Consider the following 20,857-nt stretch of genomic DNA (forward strand, 5'->3'; position numbering starts at 1 on the left):
CGGACCCATACTAAGAAAATAAACTACTTTCTATACCAATTACCAATAAATACCTACGTATAAAACCTTTTTTTACACTAGCTGTTTTTCATTCATATTTTTTGTCAAATTTGCACCAAACTCTCCAATGAAATATCGAAAATACTTACTTCTTCTATTTGAAAATTAAAAAAGAATTCTAAACTTTAGCTTTTTTATAAAAGTTGTACGAACATCCCTGCGTATCACATGAAATTCTGCGAGCTGAAATGTTTTGATAATATCTCATAGACTAACGATCAAAATGAACAGCGGACAAAAAGTTAGAAAGAAAACTTAATTTGCTACAAGTAATATTCAGGCTGGCTAGACTACTTCGGATGTTATGTGTAATCCAGCTCGATCTTGCAGCGTTATGTTAGCATAGGTAATAACCGAACTAGTCTAGTGAACCTTAAATATGACTCGTAGAAAATTAAGTCTTGTTTCTGACCGTTTTGTTCGCTGGTCATTTTGATCATTATTATATAATATATCATCAAAATATTTCAACTCGCATGATTTCAGATGGTGCATAGAGTATTATGCAACTTTTATGAAATGATAAAATATAGAATGCCTATTTAGTGTGCATTTCCGATGTTTTATAAGGGAGGTTTGGTGGAAAAAAAAAAAAAAAACTTTTGTCGTCCTTAATTCGACCATCAAACATTCCTATGCTCCGGTCCTCTCACAGCGTCGCGCCCGAAACAATTCGCACGTATGATTATCACTATATTTTGAGTAACCTCATACACTTAACAACCTAATTTGGAAGAGCATAAATCAATTTCATCGCATTTTGAATGAATTAATATATATAGTTTCTGTGTTATGTATAAACATGAATACCATATTGTCAAATTTTGTGATATCAGTCTTATTTTGGTTTTTTTTGCGCCAAATTATTATTATTATTATTCACTGTTGTAAATTGTATAAAGTTAATAAATTAAATTAGTTGTTTTTTGAGATTATTACGAAATTTTTAACTTAGAATTACTTTTTAAAACTAACGAGCAAATATTTTGTTAAACAATTTCACGAATCTATATTTATGAGATGAGTTGATCCGACTCATATTTATAGTGAAAAATAATACTTTTGACATAAAAAAAAATATTTTTCATGAGATGAATCGAGTCATGCCAAATTGACATGTGAGATGATCTCACGTAAGTTTTTGTAGAAACTAAGATAAAGATTCAATATAGTCCGGAGGAAGTTGACCTTCAATTTTAAAAATTTCTGATTTTTTTTTTAAAATTTCGTTGTTATTTGCTCCTTCGGAATTGAATAAATTCAATGGTCGATATAAATATATATTGGATCCACCAATATCGGTGGAGGAAAATAACAAGGTAATCTTTCAACGATATAACATGAGGCTGCTACGTGCTATTGTACCGTTGTAAAAGAGGTGCGGGTGACAACTCAATATCGCAAGAATATTTTCAGAATCCTCAAAGTGCTAGCCATTGTCCTAATGCTAAAGTCAAATTGAAGATTTGGACACAACCACCTCTTAACTATGGCAAAAACTTATGTGAGACGGTCTCACGGGTCGTAGTTGTGAGACGGATCTCTTATTTGGGTCACCCATGAAAAAGTATTACTTTTTATGCTAAGAGTATTACTTTTTATTGTGAATATGGGTAGGGCTGACCCGTTCACGGATTATGACCCGTGAGACGGTCTCATATGAGACTCACTCTCTTACTATAACATTTTTTGTTCAGATTTATCCATTTAAAAAGTCCATTCTCTCTTCTTGTACATACGGTAGGGTTGTCCGATCTCACAGATAAAGATTCGTGAGACTGTCTTACAAGAGACCCTACTCATTTATAAATTCACATACCATACATCATTCCATCTATATAGCACATGATTTCCCCGTCTTTATGGGTTGATAACTCATTTCAAAAAGTCTCCAAAACTCAAATCTCATTTTTCTTGTTCACGAAACTTTGGAGTAAAATGAATACATATTTGCTATCTCCAATGTTGATCGCATTTCTTGTTTTTAGTCTCGGAAGGGCAGAGAAATCTCCTTCAGCACCTGCATTGTATGCCTTCGGCGATTCTCTGTTCGACAGTGGCAATAATAATCTGCTGCCAACTTTATCCAAGGTGAATTATCCCCCCTATGGTATGAACTTCGAGAGAGGACCCACCGGAAGATTCACCAACGGCAAAACGACCGTCGATTTTATAGGTAATTTTAACAAAACGAATGTCTTTTCGATCAACAATCCTCTTAAGTAAAAAAAAAAAAATCAATATCTCGATTGTTTAGTAGCTACAAATCTTGCTGCTAAAAATTAATGAAGTAAGAATTTTTTGTTTTGGCAGCTGAGTTTCTTGGATTGCCATTTCCTCCTCCATATGTGAGTTTGGTTGACGGATTAACAGGGCCGTGTGCCGTTAATCTACCGGGAATGGAAAACGGGGTAAATAAAAGTTTGTTTATATATTTATGATTAAAAATTTACTATTTTACTGATTTTTTGAAATAAAAATTATATATATATGTCTGACATGAATTAACTATTCCGTGAATATAATTAAAAAAATTAGATTGGCTATGTAAAAATACTCGATATTTTTTACATAATAATTTTTGTAACGGGGGGTTGACTTTTTCAGGGAAAATGCTTGAAGTTGGCTGATCAAATTGGCTTGCTAAATGTAAGAGGTGAATTGGAATTGAGAGGACTGAATTTTGCCTCTGGATCATGTGGAATTCTTCCTCAAACTGGACGCGATTTGGTAAATTTTTTCAACAACTAATTATTTTTTATTTCAATACGTATCTATATATATATAGTTTTGATATGCTGCACACCTATCGTGCATACCTATGTGAGCACCGATAAGTTATCATTCACCCATTGGATGCACAATTTTTCTATATTTCATAGCATCCAATGGGTGAGTGACACCTTATCGGTGCTCACATAGATGTGCACGATAGGTATTGGATGCACAATTTTTCTATATTTCATCATATTCAATGGGTGAGTGACATCTCTTCGGTGCTCACAAACACACACAACACACACATATATACATATATAATTTGCGATTATCATATTTATTACATTTACGTAATATATGATTATATATTTCTTTTTGATTATGAATACAATTTTTACTATTTAAATTGTTTTAACCACTACGTTTACTATGCTTTTTTAAATAAAAAAAGAAAAATATTAAGCATTAATATTCTTTTTAGTTTATCTCAACAATTGTAAAGCAAAAATGAAAAATAAGTAGGAACAAGAACAAAAATAAGCCAACATTTCAATTTCGGTCCTATTTGTTTGAATATATGGGGGTTTTGATTTTCTATATTATTGAATTTCTTTCAATTTTTGGCGATTCTAGTATTTTTTGCACAGGGTGCTAGTATGACAAAGTATATGTCACTACCATATCAACGCAATGCCAGATAAAAAACTAAAATTGCAAAAAAAAAAAAAACACAAAAAACTAAGATTAAAACTTGACAACATAGATAACCAAAATCGCGAAGAGACAAATGTGCAAGAGCAAAATTACATTTTTTCTAAAAATAAAACATAATATTACTTCCAAAAAAAACTCTGGCCCGATTTTATAATTACCACAAAACTCCTGTGAAACGGTCTCACAGATCAGTTTGGTGAGACCGTTCCGTTCTTCAAACCGATTCGATCCGTGAAAAATATATTTTTTATTTTAAAAATATTACTTTTCATTGCAATTATGGATCAAATTAATATGTCTCAAGATATAGATCCGTGAGACCGTATATTCTTACATTAGTGTATATCCATCCATTCATCTCACTAATTTTCTTAACATGTAAACTGTGGTTGTCTGCAGGGAAAGTGCCTGAGTCTAAGTGACCAAATCAACTTATTTCAACGAACAGTTGAAAAGGATTTGCCTAAATACTACAACAATCCAGAGGAGCTTTCAAGCCATTTATCAAAGTCATTATTTGTGATCACGATTGGGAGCAATGACTACCTCGGTTACTTTGCAGCTCAATACAGCAATGAATCAAGCAACATTTTGATCGATCCTCGAAGTATCTCGAATTCGGTCCTAGATATTGTCTCCCCACAAGAATATGACTCCACCACAAGTCCTCAATCATTCGCTAACATTCTTATAAATAAACTCTCCCTACACCTCCAGGTAGCATCGAATAATACTCTGTCAATGCTCATCAGAAAACATGAGTCCTCCTCTGGTTATGTGTTCCTCGTACAAATAATCAAGAAAATACACAAACTACTGAACTTTCTCATTGCAGAGATTGTACAAGTTGGGAGCAAGGAAGGTGGTGATGTTCGAGCTCGGCCCTCTTGGGTGCATTCCACACATTATTAGGCAATACAAACACAGTGGACCCTGCGTCGAGAAGTTGAATCAGATGGCAATCATGTTTAATCTTCAGTTAGCCTCCATGCTTCAAAATCTAGCATCTACACTCCAAGGCTCATCTTTTATTCTTGGCCAGGGTCACCGGCTAGGATATGATGCGATCCTCAACCCATCTCAATACGGTAACTAAATTCAAATCTACTTATTATATGTACAAAGCATGTCCACAGGGATGGGTCCAAGAAAGTGAGTATAGCCAATCAACCATCCACTAATTATCTTGTCTAACTTTTAGGTTTGAAAGATACAAGTAACCCATGCTGCATAGCTTTGATGAATGGGACATCAGCATGCATTCCAGGGCTTCCCGCGTGTCCCGATCCAGAACAACACTTTTTCTGGGATGGCTATCATCCTACGGAATCAGTAACAGAGTACTCGCCACTTATTGCTTCAGTGGCACCTCTGTCTGCATACCGAAAAATATTCAGGAACTGATGCAAACATAAGTCTTCTGGTTTTTGCCTTTCAACACATTGAAGACATATTACTCTTCCTTTTTGTACGACACATTCACGTAATTGTTTGAAAATTCAAATTTGACGCCATAATGGAAAATTATGCCTGACTGAACTATATTATATAGTCCTCTCTAGAACTTATAACAAGTGAGTCAAAATATTGCGTCCTAATCTACCTTTAGTCAATGGCACTAGTACAAAAGGTCACATATATTGATATATGAAAACCTTTTTCACAAACAGAAGGTGGAGAAAAAAAATTGATTGGTAAATTAAACATAAAGATCCTCATCTAACAAAAAATGGTCTAACAACAAGAGACTGCGGGTAATTCTTCATCATCATCTACATTCCGTTCCTCACTCATCGTTACCATACTACAAACTCCATGACAAGGGCATTTTTAAGGAAATGTGATTCCATTACAAATTATTGTGTAAAACATCTGCCTGTGACCACAAAGGTCACAATGAAAAAGCCGGCTGTCCATGCGTTCCACGAACACCTTGACGATCTGCAGCTTCATCCAAATTAACTACCGTGGCAAATAGCCTATTCAGTTTCTAGCAGAAATGTGAACATTTTGTGATGCTTCCAGGTCTTGGTGATGAAATAAAGCAGAATTTTTAAAATTTAATCATAGTCATATACATTTAAAAACAACCAGTCTGAATTTGGAGCATCATTGTTATAAGAACTGAGCGGCCTTAATCATGATGGAAGAGTAGGACCGACCACTTCAAGATCCAAGGATGAGATTGCTAGCTCTACCGCAGGACTAAAGATAAGTTCAATTATTTCAGTTTAACTAGAGGTAGAGGAACTAAGCAGAATTTGCCCATCTGCCAGAACTGCAAAAATACTTTGAAATTACAGTCTTACACTCTCAACAAAATCAGCGTGCCGCCAAATTAACTTTTAGGCCATAAGATTCAATCTCTGATTTTATCTTATGTCAATAAGGAATAATGTTCTTTCTATCTGCATGGCACACCCCAGCGTTTTCTAAGCGTGTGCCTTTGCATGCATAAAGTGTAGATTTACTGCATAAATGGTGAACTTGATTATCTAAACTGAATGATCATCACCAAAAACAACGTACAAACGAAACTGAAATTCATCCTTTCAACTGAATTCAGAATTCAGATGTCGTAATTTTCGTAATTACATACACGATTTTAAAGATCAAATTATAACATATTTTTAGATTAATTTAAAAATAAATAGAAATTTACTAATGTACATAATTAAAATTAATTTATTTTACATTTAAATTAATACAACTGGAAATCTATAAAAATTTAGTTTTATATTAATTTGGTTGTAATCAATAAATAATGTAATGCATGCATTACATTATTTATTGATTACAACCAAAATAGAATTTAAAGGTTAAATATTTTTTGTTTTATAATTTTCTTTGATTTTTTGTTACTTGCAATACACACACACACACACACACTTACTTGATACATTGCGTAAGACGATGAAAATTTAATAGGTTATATATCAAAATCTTTGTCAAATACTCAAATTTTCCAATTCGTGGGGAGTGGTATTTTCCGACATGTAATATCTGGAAATTCTTATCAGTTTCTAAAATATGGCAGCATTAAATTTTAAGGCACATATAATGCCTGGATCATTTACGTTGTACGAATTTCATATTCTTTTACACTCAACTACTCAATCAATTTTTTTTTTAAAAAAAATTTTTTACTCGATCAATTTTTCAATTATTCAATACTACACTTATTTTACAATTACAAGAAATCTTAAATTTTATGTGATTTCAGTAATATAAATAACTAAACTAATTACTTAAAAAATAAAAATGTATTACACATTTTCAACATATAATATTTATTTTTTATATTAATTATATATATGTACGTCTCTTCTTTCTCACGAAATAAATTTGCATCATATAATATAAATGACAATTGAGTTAGAGTGTGTCTCGTGTGAGACCGTCTCACGGATCCTAATCTGTGAGACGTGTCAACCCTACCCATATCCACAATAAAAAGTAATACTCTTAGCATAAAAAATATTACTTTTTCATGGATGACCCAAATAAGAGATCCGTCTCATAAATACGACCCGTGAGACCGTCTCACACAAGTTTTTGTCATTGAGTTATTTGTTCTTATTCGAAATCAAATATAAATTAATTATTTTTCCGAAGATATTCTCATTTATAATTATTCCATGAGGGTGAAATTCTTTTATTCTTTTCATATGAAGAAAATATTTGCTAGTATAGATAAATGTGTGATAATTGCATTGCGATGAAATTTATATTTTTGAGTAAAAAAAAAGGGTTTTGCAAATAAACAGACAAGGCGCCACCAAAAGATAAACGATGTCCATAGGATAGGGTGCATATTTTGGCTTGATCTACACCTTTCAATTTTCATCATTATAATTATTCATAAAAATAAATATACCATTGAAATTAATATCGATGGACAAATTTTTGGACTTAAGATATTTGAGCTTATGGACAATATTATATAATTAACATATAATTCATGCACGCACCGAAATAAAATTTACTCATTAATAATTTAATCATTTATTTAGAGGGAGTGAATAAATAATCTTAATAAATTCTGAGAAATACTACGGTTGAGCTTAGACTGAAATTGACTTCTCGTCAGTTTAGGTATCAATAAGTTAGCAATTAGGTACTCCACGAAAAGAAGCTTAGTGACACGATTTGAATACAAAAATTGCAACGCCCTAGATTCGGTGGCATTCCCCATTGTACCAAGACGAGTCTTTCCAGCGTCCTTATGCATTCACTCATACGCACCCTATGAAACTTTTCAGGGGGCCACTCATCCCAAAATTGTCCCAAGTCAAGCACGCTTAAATTTGAAGTTCTTATGTGATTAGCTCCCGAAAAGAATATGCACCTTCTTGATATGAGTAGTACACATCAAATCTTTTAATCTCTCCTCAACTACACAGTCTCATACCTAAACAGTTTTTTGGAATCCCTCTCCTTCCGGTGTAAGATCGGTTCGTTCATGTTCCATTCGCCTAGAAGCCTGTCAGGAGGCGTTCATTCTCCGTACAACCTCATGGCACCGTCGATAATCCCCTGCCCTCTTTGGCCCCGGGCCTTACATGCCCACCAGCTTCCACTTGGTTTGTCCCCAAACCACACCGTACTATGAGAGGTCGGCTCTGATACCAACTGTAACGCCCCAGATTTGACGACTTTCCCCAATGTACCAAGACGAGTTTTTCCAGCGTGCTTATGTCCTCACTCACACGCACCCTATAAAACTTGGGTCACCCATCACAGAATTGCTCTAAGTCAAGCATGCTTAACTTTGGAGTTCTTACGTGATGAGTTTCCGAAAAGAAGATGCACATTCTTGATATGAGTAATACATATCAAATCTTTTAAGCACTCCTCAACTGCACAATCTCATACTTAGACAGTTTTTGAAATCACTCTCCTTCAGGTGTAAGATCGGTTCGTTCATTTTCCTTTCGCCTAGAAGCATGCCATGAGCCATTCATTGTTTGTGCAACCTCATGACACCGACGATCATCCCCTGCTTTCGTTGGCCCTATACCTCACAAAAATGACTTAAGTAATGATCAGTTTGGATATGAAACGAAAGACAATCAGTTTGGTTATGAAATGAAAGCTAAAAGCAGCGTAGCTGAAATGTGAATTGCACAACTTTTTTTTTTTTTTTTTATGTTGGAAGACTTAAATAACTCCTACGTCACTCATTTTTTCTCATTGAATGATTTTTATTAGAAGACTTTGGAATTACAAAACTCTGTAACAACTTAATTCAGTAAATCTTACCACTGCCTAACTAGAATATTTCACTGAATTAAGAAAACTTGATCAATAAACTTTTACAGTAAGATTACAAGTATTGTATAATGAAAACTCTATGTACAAAAGTTCTTTGATGGTCTTATGTAAACTCTTAAGTGTGTAACTTTTGAAAATTTTAATCGATTTGGCTCTTAATAGCTTGAGAGTAATAGATAATTTTGAATGTTGATAAAGTTGTTGACTGATTGCTTATTTCTTATATTTACTGTCTTCGATCCAACAGTCGATCAAATAAAATCTTATTATCGTTCCAAATACGGTAGTTGTTGTTCAGGTCATTTTCCATGTCATCGTCTTTTCTTAAAATATTACAATACGGATATTAATCGCAGAATTTTGACATTTACACACAATCAGAGGTGGTATCAGTACGAAAAACTTTATCCAAAAAATCAGTTGGATTTTTAATAAACCGATAGTTTCAGGGAATATCTTTTGTTTAGTTCGACTTATTCAGTTGAGTAGGGTCATCAATTGGCTTGAGTAAAATTTGTTCTAACGAGTGGATTTCGACAATTAATTTTCTATTTAATAAGGTCTTTGTTCGTACATATCAGTTTCGTAATATTCCATTCGGTTGGGTGGTTTGTCGATCATCCGAAACAATTGATGTAACACCATCAATCATACTTTAATTGAACAAACGAATTCATCGAACAAAAGAAAAAGTTAAATAGACTTTTAAGTGATTAATTACATGATATACTTTTCGACAAACAAAAGCAAGAAACATAGGTATCTCCAAAATGTTTTGTCAACACCAATTTTACCAAGGAAAAACATTGGTATCATCGGCTTTAAGTAACCAAACACCTTTTCATCCACCATGTGAATGCCGGTGGATGATCAACAGCTCGTGACGAGTAGTCACCTATGGTTTAGACGTCCTGGTTGGCTCGGTATCGAATTCTCTACATCTATACCCAGCAGTGCATCGAAGTGGTTAAATAAGGCATCGCGCGCGCGAGTGTGGTATTTCAAGGATCGTGCAAGCTCGCGTCTAGGCTGCAATGCAACTCTAGATTGCTTGATGATATTGATCCTTGCATTTTTACCCTCTATAGGAAGATTCTGGCTTATGTGCTCCTAAGTAAAATAGCAAGGTGATCCTTCGAAATTCTGTAGGTGGAAAAACGAAAGCAGAACTCCTAAAAGCAAAAAAAAAAGGGAAAAAAAAAGTGGTGATGTCTTGTATTCAACCTTTCAATCCCCATTATGGTAAAAGACATACATGGGGAAAAAGTAGATGATCATCATCAGAAAAAAAAAAAAAAACAAACAAACCACAAAAGCAACAAATTCAGACAAGAAAAGAAAGAGGAGTCAACATTTGTCTAATGACATAGTTGAACGTTTAGGCCACTCAGCTTGAACCAATATGTAGGAGAAAGCATTTTGCCTCCATTCCACCCCTTCTTCTCAGTGGAAAGATGCATTTTTCAAAGTACAATTTCATGCACTCAACAACTTTGAATACTCACCACAAACCGTAGAAGATTTTTCTTAATGCATACAAGAAATACACGCTAGACTCACTCAAGCTCAGCTCAATAAAGCTCACATGTATGTGCAGCTCGTGTCCGGCTCGTAAAATTTTTCGAGCTTTGGATTGAGCTTGGGCCGCCCGAATAGGATTGAGCTTTAAATGAGATGAGCCTATACAAGCCTAATCTTAACTCATATATTAATCGAAGTAAATATTCAAACTCGAGGTCGATCCGACTCATACTTATATTAATTTTGTTGAGTCATGCATGATGATCTGGGGTTTGCCCAACTCAATTTTCAGCCTAATGTGCTAGTAAGACATTCCTTTCTGTATCTGACAAAAAAATCCCAATACTGAAATATGACTAAAATAAAAAGTACAAATTTTTTGTCCTAATTTAAGTCCACAAAAGTGGCGATCGATGGAATCACCGATATTTCCCTTTAAGATTGCCACTTTCAGAAGACTATTTCCAATATATTGTGGTGTACAATTTTACTCTGGCCAACCTTGTATTAACACCACTTTTAGATTGACCTCTCAATCCACTATCCCTAGTATTCCCCAATTCAATCATTGCACGCCCCATGAGGCCATGATAAAATCCGTCTCACTTATGTAAGCATTTACTTGAAATAAATCTTGAAGATTATCCATATGTCATCCAATATTTCAAAATTTAAGTAATATCTATAAACACTTCCATATGAAAAGAGCAGTCTTTTTGTGATGAAGAGGACATATGTGTATTTTCATGTGAATCGATCAGTACATTGCATCACATGAATAATGACGTGTCCTCTCGATATCCATTGGATCAATCCTCGGGGTATTTGACATGTCGGGTGGAACTGACCCTAATAACATCCATGATAATCATGCATGCATGAAAGAAATATATACATGGACAACATAATGTATGGACTAGTCCATCATGTTAAATTAATGCATTGTAGAAAAGCTAGTTAGGTCTAAGTTTTACTCTTAACATGTTATCAGAGCTCAAGTTTCATCGTCATATGTTGGACTGTCCAAAATCAACTTCGACTTTTTTTTTGTCTTTGAACCAACTAATTGAATCTTTCAAATATGTATGAAATGAAGTATTTACATTCTTTTTTATAGAATTTTATTTTAGATAATTTATTATATTTATTTAATATTTAATTTAAGAAACTTCACCCATCTATTTTAGTTGAGGCACACGTTTGACCCACAATTAGGTCATTTGTGAACTTCATGCTGCAGATGTTCATTCTGCAGATGTTCATTCTTAGACGTGAGGGAGTGTGTTAGTTGTCCCACATCGGTTGGATAAAATATCTGAGAGTTGTATATATAAATAAGGACAATCCTTCCCTCAGAGCTAGCTTTTGAGGTTGAGTTAGGTTCAAACACTAAGCGAAATTTCAATTGGCATCAGTATCCCATGGTCTCATCGAACTCTACTGCACAATAAATCGATAGAATGGGGTATTCCACACTATAAATTACCAGAAGTTCCTTCGCCTTCTAACACCAACACTTCTTCTCACTTGCATTTTCCATTCTCATATTACTTACAGATATACATTGGTAATACTAAAGAAATGCAACCGGGTGAAGACAGCGAGCTCCACTATATATTTCCTTCAAATTTGATTGCCTTCCCTACCCATTTTGCTACGACTAGTAACAGATTTCCGGACCCTTTATTTCAAGTATGCATTAATCCAAAAGTTCGTGAATTTAATCCTCAAACAACATGTTTGAGCAACAATACAACTTCTGATGAAGCAGATGAGCAACAATGCAGCGTCATAGATGAGAGGAAGCAAAGAAGAAAGATTTCTAACCGAGAATCTGCAAGAAGATCGCGTATGAGGAAGCAGAAGCACTTGGATGAGCTCTGGTCCCAAGTCATTTGGCTGCGGGGTGAGAATAATCAACTCGTCGACAAGTTGAACCATGTGTCGGAGGATCATGGACGAGTAGTTCAAGAGAATGCTCAACTGAAAGAAGAAACTTCCGAGCTTCGTCAGATGATTGCTAATATGCAGCTCAATAGTCCTTATCCCAGTATGATTAGAGAATTCCAAGATATTCTCTGCAAATGACAAAATAGAAGTCTACAAGTATTATCAACTATTTTCTTTTCTCAGGTTCTCTGAATTTTCCTGGAGAGAAGGCTGTGATTCTGTGTTTTGTTTTCGTTTTTTTTCACAAATTTAAAGTCTTGTTAGACTTTGGTGTTCACTACAAGAATAGAGTTGCATTATATCGAAATCTTGATATGTTGTCGTAAATAAGTTTCTGGGTATCTGCCCTGCCATGGATGCACAAAAAAGCAACCAGTACAAGCAAGTCTTAGAATGAAACAAAACATTTCTACCAATTGAAAACATTAGTCTTTCCAGGTGAATTAATACATTTACAGGACTCGAAGCAACTTAAGAATACCTTCTCTAATTGCGCTTTATAGTTTAAGCATTAAGGATCCATCCGAATACCCGGTACACTAGTTTGGCCTTTAGCAAGCAGGGGGAATCTCGAATGCTCAAAATAAAAATGCCACATAAAGTCCGACTCATTTTAAAAAAAAAACATGTCCTGTTCCAACATATCTTTTAAGGACATTATCGGTGCGGCTCAAATGAGAGTATCTAAAGTATACTCGAATTAAAGCCGGATAATATCATCCGCGGCATGTGCATGTTGTGCCAGGTCCAGGACTCTTTGCTTTGAACATTCTTGAAATATATTCTCCTGTCCATATTGAAAATTTTACAAATATGGATAGGACTTTGAGCTCAACCAGCTTTAGATACTAGCAAGACTTCCAAGAGATTGGTGTTTGCGTTGATTCTATCTCTCTTTGTCTCTTTATAAATCAGTATGATTGATACTTAATCATCTGTGAAATTTTACAGATTTTAGCATCTTTTACGCTGCTGGGTTGGGATCCCTTTGATTTCTTCGGCCAACCAAATCAAGGTTTGGTTCGGGTTTTGGAGTTTCTTGGTGTCAATTGTGATTTGGAATGGGGAAGCTGCGATCTTGCTGAATTTATTTGAGTCATACTGAGAATTCTGCTAACTTTGAGTTTGAGTATAGTCCGTGGAAATATTACAGTTGAAGACTTGTATGTATCTTTTTTATGACGTGCTAAGCTGGGATCACATTAGGACCTAGCTCACTTTTTGAAGATTATTGTATAATAATTACAAAATACTTAATTGGAACACATTATTTTAATAGAACAAACAACCAAATAACTTAGGTTTGGGGAAATTGTCCCGGATTTCGAACAGAGGTTGAATCGGTAGAGCAATCTTCTCGGACCAGATCAAGACGACCCTGATCTTGGTAGCATTCTAGTCGACGACAAGTTTGCAAACGAAATGATCCGACACCAGTCTGCTTGGAGAAGTGTTTTACACCTCACAACGAACACGGGCATCACCCCTGGTATGTCTGCTAGTCTTGCTTATTTCGACAGTTGCAGGAGGAAAGCTTGCCTGCGAACTCGGTTCAAGCCCAGAGTCTATCTTTCTTGTTTCGGGCCGATATTTTCTGTATGAAACTCAAATCTTCTCTTGTTTATGGAGCGCCTAGCCTACGATGCATGACTAAAATTAACAAAATTTAAATTTATATCCCGTGAAAGACCTCAAAACATCACAACTTCACCATTCGAATATCATAATCACATTTATCAAAAAATATGATCATCGTGTGTTATTCCCGAATTTATTTCTATCAAAATCTAAGCATGCTTAAAAAACCGGTACAAAATTTAATAAATTGGAATGTGAGGAGACGGGATCGAAAAGGAAATACCCCATCACATAGTACTACAAGAAACAACAGGTAAGACATATTTCGAGTCCTAAAGGACTCTGGTGACATTCCGAGCTCTATCTCCAGATTTCATGGTACAAAACAAATTCAAAACATCTGCATGATTCTTTATGTGACTAGAGCATTTGGCAAGGAAATCCTGAGCTTCATTTTGTCGAACAGCTTTTAAATAATAGAAGAAGACACACAGATTCCGATGGAGATATCTTTGAAGCCAGGGCTAGTGAAAACCAGTCAGCTTCTTCAGCATTGCCAATCTTGGAGAGATATGCAACAGAGGATTCCACATGATTCTTCATCATATCCATCACATCCAGTGCTATGATTTGTGAGCAACAGTTTCCTCGTTAATTCTTTGTATATGGTATGCCGAGGAGTTAACCCTTTGCCATTAACCATCTCTAAAACTAACTTCAGTAACTTGTATGCACTTCAAGGCTTGTTCTTTCGACAATACGTACCCACCAACAACCTGAAGAGGCCCTCTTTTGCTAACAATTTGCGTAACGTATAATTTGCTTCATCCAAATCACGATCCAAGCAGTATCCTTCAAGTAAAGAAACCCAAGTACTGTTATCCGTATCACCCTCTGCCTCTACCATTTTATCCATAAATTCCCGAGCTTCCCTACTTTTCCCACCACTACAAAGCTTGAAGGCAATCTGACATTCAGAAGAAACACTAGGTAGATAACCACCCTTCTCCATTGCTCCCAATATTTCTTTCCACTCTCTCAATCTCCCAACACTAGTTAAAGACTTGAGTATGGAGTTTAGGTTAGCATCAGTGAAGACATTCCCACTTCCATTAAAAATCCTCACCACTTTCAATACAAAATTCATATTGATTATGATTTCTGGTTATTAGTGTTTTTCAGATTGGGGATGTTTTGAGAATCTATAGGGAAGAGGGTGGAATTCCCAATAGATCATACAGGCTAGAAAAGTATTATTAGTCAATAGACCCTTATGTTTTTTAAATATCATTTTGGTGACAAACGTTCCGAAAATAGACTTTTTGGCCTCTACTGTTCGCGACGGCGACATTGTAATTTCACTAATTCGTAGGTCGGCACGAAATATTGGAGAAAAAAGAATCGTAATTTCAAATTAAGGCAATCCGCCACTATTTTTATTTTAAAAAATAATAATATTAATAAAGAATCATACAAAATAAATGAATAATAACATCTATTATTCAAACTGTAAATTCATATTCTATAATCAATTTTTATAATTTCATTTTATTATTTTAAATTATAGTAAGGATTCTTAATAATTTTTATAATTATGATATTATATCTATTTGAATATAAATTAAATAACTAAAAAACATAGGTGAACTACTTTTTATTAATAATAAAAATAAGATGATGATGATGATGTTAGGTAAATTATTTGTATTAATAATAATGTTAAAAATATTAAAATAAAAAATATAATAAAATTAACAACAATATAAATATATTTATTATATTAGCAAATTTAGATATGAAAAAAAAAGTTTCTGTTTAATCGAAATAACAGACCAACTGATTTATTTCAAAAAATCGATAATCCGATCAAACAGATTTGATTTTATTTATTTTAAAAACAATACCAAATAAATATATTTCCGTAATAAAATTTAATTTTATATATTCGATAGTATCATATTTTAAAAAAGAGTCTAATTTTTTATCTTAACATTCGTTAATTCATTTAGAGGTACATTGTTTTTAACTGAAAATCATACACAATTTATTTTTTGGAATAAAGTATACAAAGTATAATTAAAAATGCCTAAAATAATAATCATCAAATTAAAACCTCAAATTATGAGGCCAGGCATTAACAATTGCTGACCAATTTCAGCTTCTTGAAAAGTTATAATCAATATTTAATTATTGATTTTACATCTCATTTTCCTAATCAAATATTGAATTATTTTTAAATATTGATTTTACATCTCATTTTCCTAATCAAATATTGAATTATTTCATAAATATTATTAGTATTTATCGATCTTATAATATATATTCATATTTATGTATGTATAATATTACACGCAATAAATAAAATTGTGTGATTATATTTCGAAGGAAATATTGAAATTTCTCCTCCAATTATTATTAATTATTCCATTTCCCATAGCCATCACTGGTTTCTCTACCACCTTACCGAAAGCTGCGCAGAGTTGGTCTTTTTTCTTCACGAATTTTCCGATTTTCCCTTTCCTTTTTTTACAGAACACGAGGATTACAATGAAGCTCCAAGTCTCTGAACTTCCATTGGGGAAACCTCAACAAACAAGAAGAAAAACTCCAAAGATCGCCCCACTTATAGCCCTAACGGTACTCCTAACAATCCCTTTATATTACCCTTCGTTTCGAGATTCCTCCAAGAAACTAACGGAAGAATCGAAAGCATACGAATCGTTGCAGGATTCGGCAGAGGACACGATACAGCCGACGTCTCATTTGGAATATTTGGCTCCTCCTGTGAAGGAAGATATAAATCAGCCTTGTTCCGCCGAGGCGGAGAGGTGTGAGAGTAGCGAAGGGGGTGATGATACGGTGGTGCAGCGCCATGTCTCCTCACCAGTAGGTAGACGGAACGTTAAGGGAAGAAGGACCAAGGCCCGTCGGGCTAAGAGGGACGTTGTCCATCGGAGAGATTATGTACGTGAAGAAAACACAATACAGAAATTCGCAACTGCCGCCGGCCACGACGATGATCGGATCGAAACGATACGATCGAAAGTAGCGGATCAGGATAAATGTGACCTGTTCACCGGGGAATGGGTGCCGAATCCAGAGGGTCCGTATTACACGAACGAGACGTGCAACGCGATACAGGAGCACCAGAATTGCTTGAAATTCGGGAGGCCCGACACAGGTTTCTTGCAATGGAGGTGGAAGCCCGATGATTGTGATCTTCCCATCTTTGATCCTGTTCAATTTCTGGAACTGGTAAGGGGAAAATCCATAGCTTTTGTGGGTGATTCTGTGGCAAGAAATCACATGCAGTCTTTGGTTTGCCTATTGTCAAGGGTAAGTATATTTCCTTTCCACGACCAAATAACTCAATTTCTTGCCTTTTTTTGTGTGTGTGGTTATCTATCATAATTACTTCTTACAGTGTAATAAAGATCATTGGAAACTTGAAAAATGGAAGTATGAGTTTTGTACATGCCGCATTATGATAGTTTATAGTAAAATTTCTTGTAGAAGAAAGAGCTAACTTGTAACACCATCAATTTTTATTTTTAATTTTGGAACAAAGTGATGGAAAATTGTAAAATCCTTATGTGATGATCTAAATAGTAAAATACATTAATAATTTTAATCAAAATATTTATATAACTAGGCATAATATCATTATTAAATTATAATTGTGGGATAAGATGGATGGCTAAATTATGATTTATAGTGAATTAGTACCACTAGATTTTCTCATTTATATTGAAATAAATTAATTTTTTAACATGAAAATCATTTGTTGGGTTAAACATGCAAGAATAAGAGTAATATTGGGATGAACGACCTGCTATGGAGTTCTCGTGCATCAAATTGTTGTCGTTGCGTAGCTTGATCTGGTTAGTTAAATTGACTATAAAATTAATGATGTTGTCTTTGTTGGGGACAAAACAAATTTATGATATTATCTCTGCTATCATGAATATAGGAAAATAAAATTGCGTCTTGATTGTCAATTTTTGACCTAGTGATAAGTGTTGAATCATTAACATTCATGTGTTAAGTAGATATAATCCAATAATTGTTTTAAACATGATCGAGGAAATGTTGAATTATAAAAATAAACTACCTGCTTGATAGAATTATTCCATGAATTCATAAATCTGTAAAAAAACATTAATAAATTGTGTATATCTTGCTACTTTAATGGGTCATTAAATTACTACAATATGCTTTACATCTGATTTTGTATGGATAAATAGCATTCTCTAATTTTCATCGTAAATTAATTTATTTTGTTATACTATTGAAAATATGACATGGAATATTATTATCAATAAAAATAATTAATTTTGTTCTGATTTATTTGTTTATCCAATTTTCAGACATCAACTCCTGTGGACCTATCACACCCGTTGGATCAAAACAAACGCTACGAATTCAACGAACACGATTTCAACATTTCCATGTTCTGGTCGCCTTACTTGGTCCACACGGACAAGACCGATCCCGATGACGAAAAGCGGCCTTTCAATCTCCACCTCGACGAAGTAAATCTCAACTGGACAACCAAAATCCCGTTTTACGACTACGTCATCATCTCCGCCGGCCACTGGTTCTTCCGCCCCACCTACTTCTACCTCAACCGCCAACTCGTCGGCTGCCTCTACTGCCCAGAAACCGAAGTCAGCCACTTGAAGGCTAGCTTCAGCTACCGACGGGCATTCCGGACGGCGCTTCGAGCGATAAACGAAGCCTCCGATTTCGTCGGCGTCGCGTTTCTGAGGACGTTTGCGCCGTCGCATTTCGAGGGCGGCCCGTGGGATAAGGGCGGCGATTGCGTGCGAACGGCGCCGTTTAGGAGGAACGAGACTGCTCTGGAGGATTATAGCTTGGAGATGTATCTGATACAGCTGGAGGAGCTTCGAATTGCACAGAAAGCAGGGAGGAGAAACGGAGGGGCGAAGTTTAGGTTGTTTGATGCGACGAAGCCCATGTTGTTGAGACCAGATGGGCACCCGAGTAAATATGGGCATTTGCAAGGGCTAAAACAGTCATTTGCTAATGATTGTGTTCATTGGTGTTTGCCTGGCCCGATCGATTCTTGGAATGATTTCTTGCTACAGTTGTTGAAAATAGAAGTATAAGTTATTGGAGAGTACATTATATTTATTTATTTATTTATTCAGAAAATTTCAAAATAGTCATATAGAAAATAAAATTGATAGGTTTTTTTAATTCTTATAATTTGTATATCAATTTTGACACTCTCATTACTTTTATTCATCGTTTACAAAATGATTTCCAATATGAAATCAAAGTCTTTCGCAAAATCAATAGATAGATATCATATTCATGAAATAAGATACACTTTCAAGATGCCTTGGTGGTAAAATGGTAGACACGCGAGACTCAAAATCTCGTGCTAAAGAGCGTGGAGGTTCGAGTCTCTTCAAGGCATAATATTGAGAATGCTCGTTGAATGAGCAATTCAATAAGAGAGCTCTGATCGAATTTGTGTAGAATGATCATCTCGTAAACGAATATCAACCATGAAATACTTATTGATGTAGACGTGTCTCTCGATAATTCTTTGAGATTTTGCTAGAAATTTAGATGTTTGTTAGTAGATTGTTGGTGAAGAAACATTAATAGTATTTATTCATTAACATAACAAATACGCAATATATGTGTTTAATTATTCGCTTTAAATTAAATACTCTATACTTTCACCAACAACTTGATCAGGTCATAATCATATTGCTTATAAAAGTCAAAGAAATTAAATTTGATTTTCCACCAATTTCATGTGTAGAAAATTATTCTGCCTTTCTACTAATTGAAGCATAAATTGCTTCTAGCACCAAGAAACCATTTTGAATAGGTCTCTTATGTGACGGTCTCACGAATCTTATATGTGAGACAAGTCAATCCTACCGATATTCACAATAAAAAATAATATTTTTTCAATGATGACCCAAATAAGAGATCTATCTCACAAAATACGACCCGTGAAACCATCAAACACAAATTTTTGTCAACTATTTTTGACCAAAGTTGTTTTTTTGCAAAAATAATAAGTAAGAGATTCTTTCTTACAAGGAAAGCATATTAATCAGTTGTGCTGTCAATTTTAGAGAGACAAAAGTGTAGGCATTTGCTAATTTTGAGATTGGAAAATGGTTTATTTTTCTCTTCTTACATGTTTAATTTTAGATTTTGGTTTTACTAATTTTTTAAAGTGTGTTTTTTATACAGACTTTTAATCTTCTTTTATTTTGGTCTAATTATTGATCTGAGACCGAAAATACCGACGTGACATAAATTATTATTAACATGTCAGATATTACATCGACGATTGAACAAAAATAACAGAAAATTAAAATTTATACATAAACCAAAATTTGAAAACTTAATTGACCATAAATTAATTTTCCCTTTAGATTACATACAATAATGGAATCGACAACTCTGGAACTTATATATATGTAAGGAAATTAAGCAAGTGTGCACAATAATATATTTTGAGAAGATGTGACAAATTACTTGTTTATAATAAATAATTAAATTTGTGTAACAAGAAAAAGTCCAAACTATAAATTAGTCTATGTACAATCATCATTAAATTCGTTGAAGTATAGCTACAATTGGTAGCGGAAGGGCGGACTAGATAATTTAAGAGTAAAAAAAAATTAATTAAAATAATAATTTATACTTGATTTGAAAATTAGAAAAATTAATCGAAAAGTAGAAAGTCACAATCATTAACGAAACCTTAAAGTAAATGGATTCAAAGGTTATAACACGGAATACGTATGGGCTAGATCAATAGGCATTTTTTTAGGCAGAAAATCTTTAAAATGATATAATCTTATTTCTAAATATTTTAGTTTGTATAAACTATTTAGAATAATAAAAACAATATATCATGTTATGACAAATATTATTCACAAAAACTAATGTGACACGGACTCACGGTCAATTTTATGAGACAAATATTCTATTTGAGTTACTCATGATAAAATTTTAATTTTTATGTCAAAAATATAACTTGTTATTA

At 34.1% G+C, this 20,857-nt stretch overlaps 2 protein-coding genes and 1 pseudogene across 3 annotated transcripts; all 3 read left to right on the plus strand.

The window, feature by feature from the left end:
- Window positions 1–1,920: 1,920 nt before the first annotated feature.
- LOC140840525 (GDSL esterase/lipase 7-like) lies at window positions 1,921–4,996 on the plus strand (annotated as a pseudogene).
- Window positions 4,997–11,815: 6,819 nt separating this feature from the next.
- Window positions 11,816–12,522, plus strand: LOC140840526 (basic leucine zipper 43-like). Its single transcript, XM_073207705.1, has one exon. It carries the CDS (start codon window positions 11,869–11,871, stop codon window positions 12,373–12,375), a length of 507 nt encoding a protein of 168 aa, XP_073063806.1. The 5' UTR covers window positions 11,816–11,868; the 3' UTR covers window positions 12,376–12,522.
- Window positions 12,523–16,187: 3,665 nt separating this feature from the next.
- Window positions 16,188–19,086, plus strand: LOC140841587 (protein trichome birefringence-like 19). Of its 2 annotated transcripts, none has more exons than XM_073209117.1 (2): window positions 16,188–17,070; window positions 18,183–19,086. In XM_073209117.1, exons 1-2 carry the CDS (start codon window positions 16,363–16,365, stop codon window positions 18,942–18,944), a joined length of 1,470 nt encoding a protein of 489 aa, XP_073065218.1. In that variant the 5' UTR covers window positions 16,188–16,362; the 3' UTR covers window positions 18,945–19,086. The 2 variants fall into 2 exon arrangements, with proteins under 2 accessions (XP_073065218.1, XP_073065217.1); XM_073209116.1 differs by having other exon boundaries at window positions 16,190–17,151; window positions 18,183–19,082.
- The last annotated feature ends 1,771 nt before the right edge of the window (window positions 19,087–20,857 follow it).

This window comes from Primulina eburnea, chromosome 9 (assembly GCF_022965805.1).
Source record: "Primulina eburnea isolate SZY01 chromosome 9, ASM2296580v1, whole genome shotgun sequence".
Taxonomy (NCBI): Eukaryota; Viridiplantae; Streptophyta; class Magnoliopsida; order Lamiales; family Gesneriaceae; genus Primulina; species Primulina eburnea.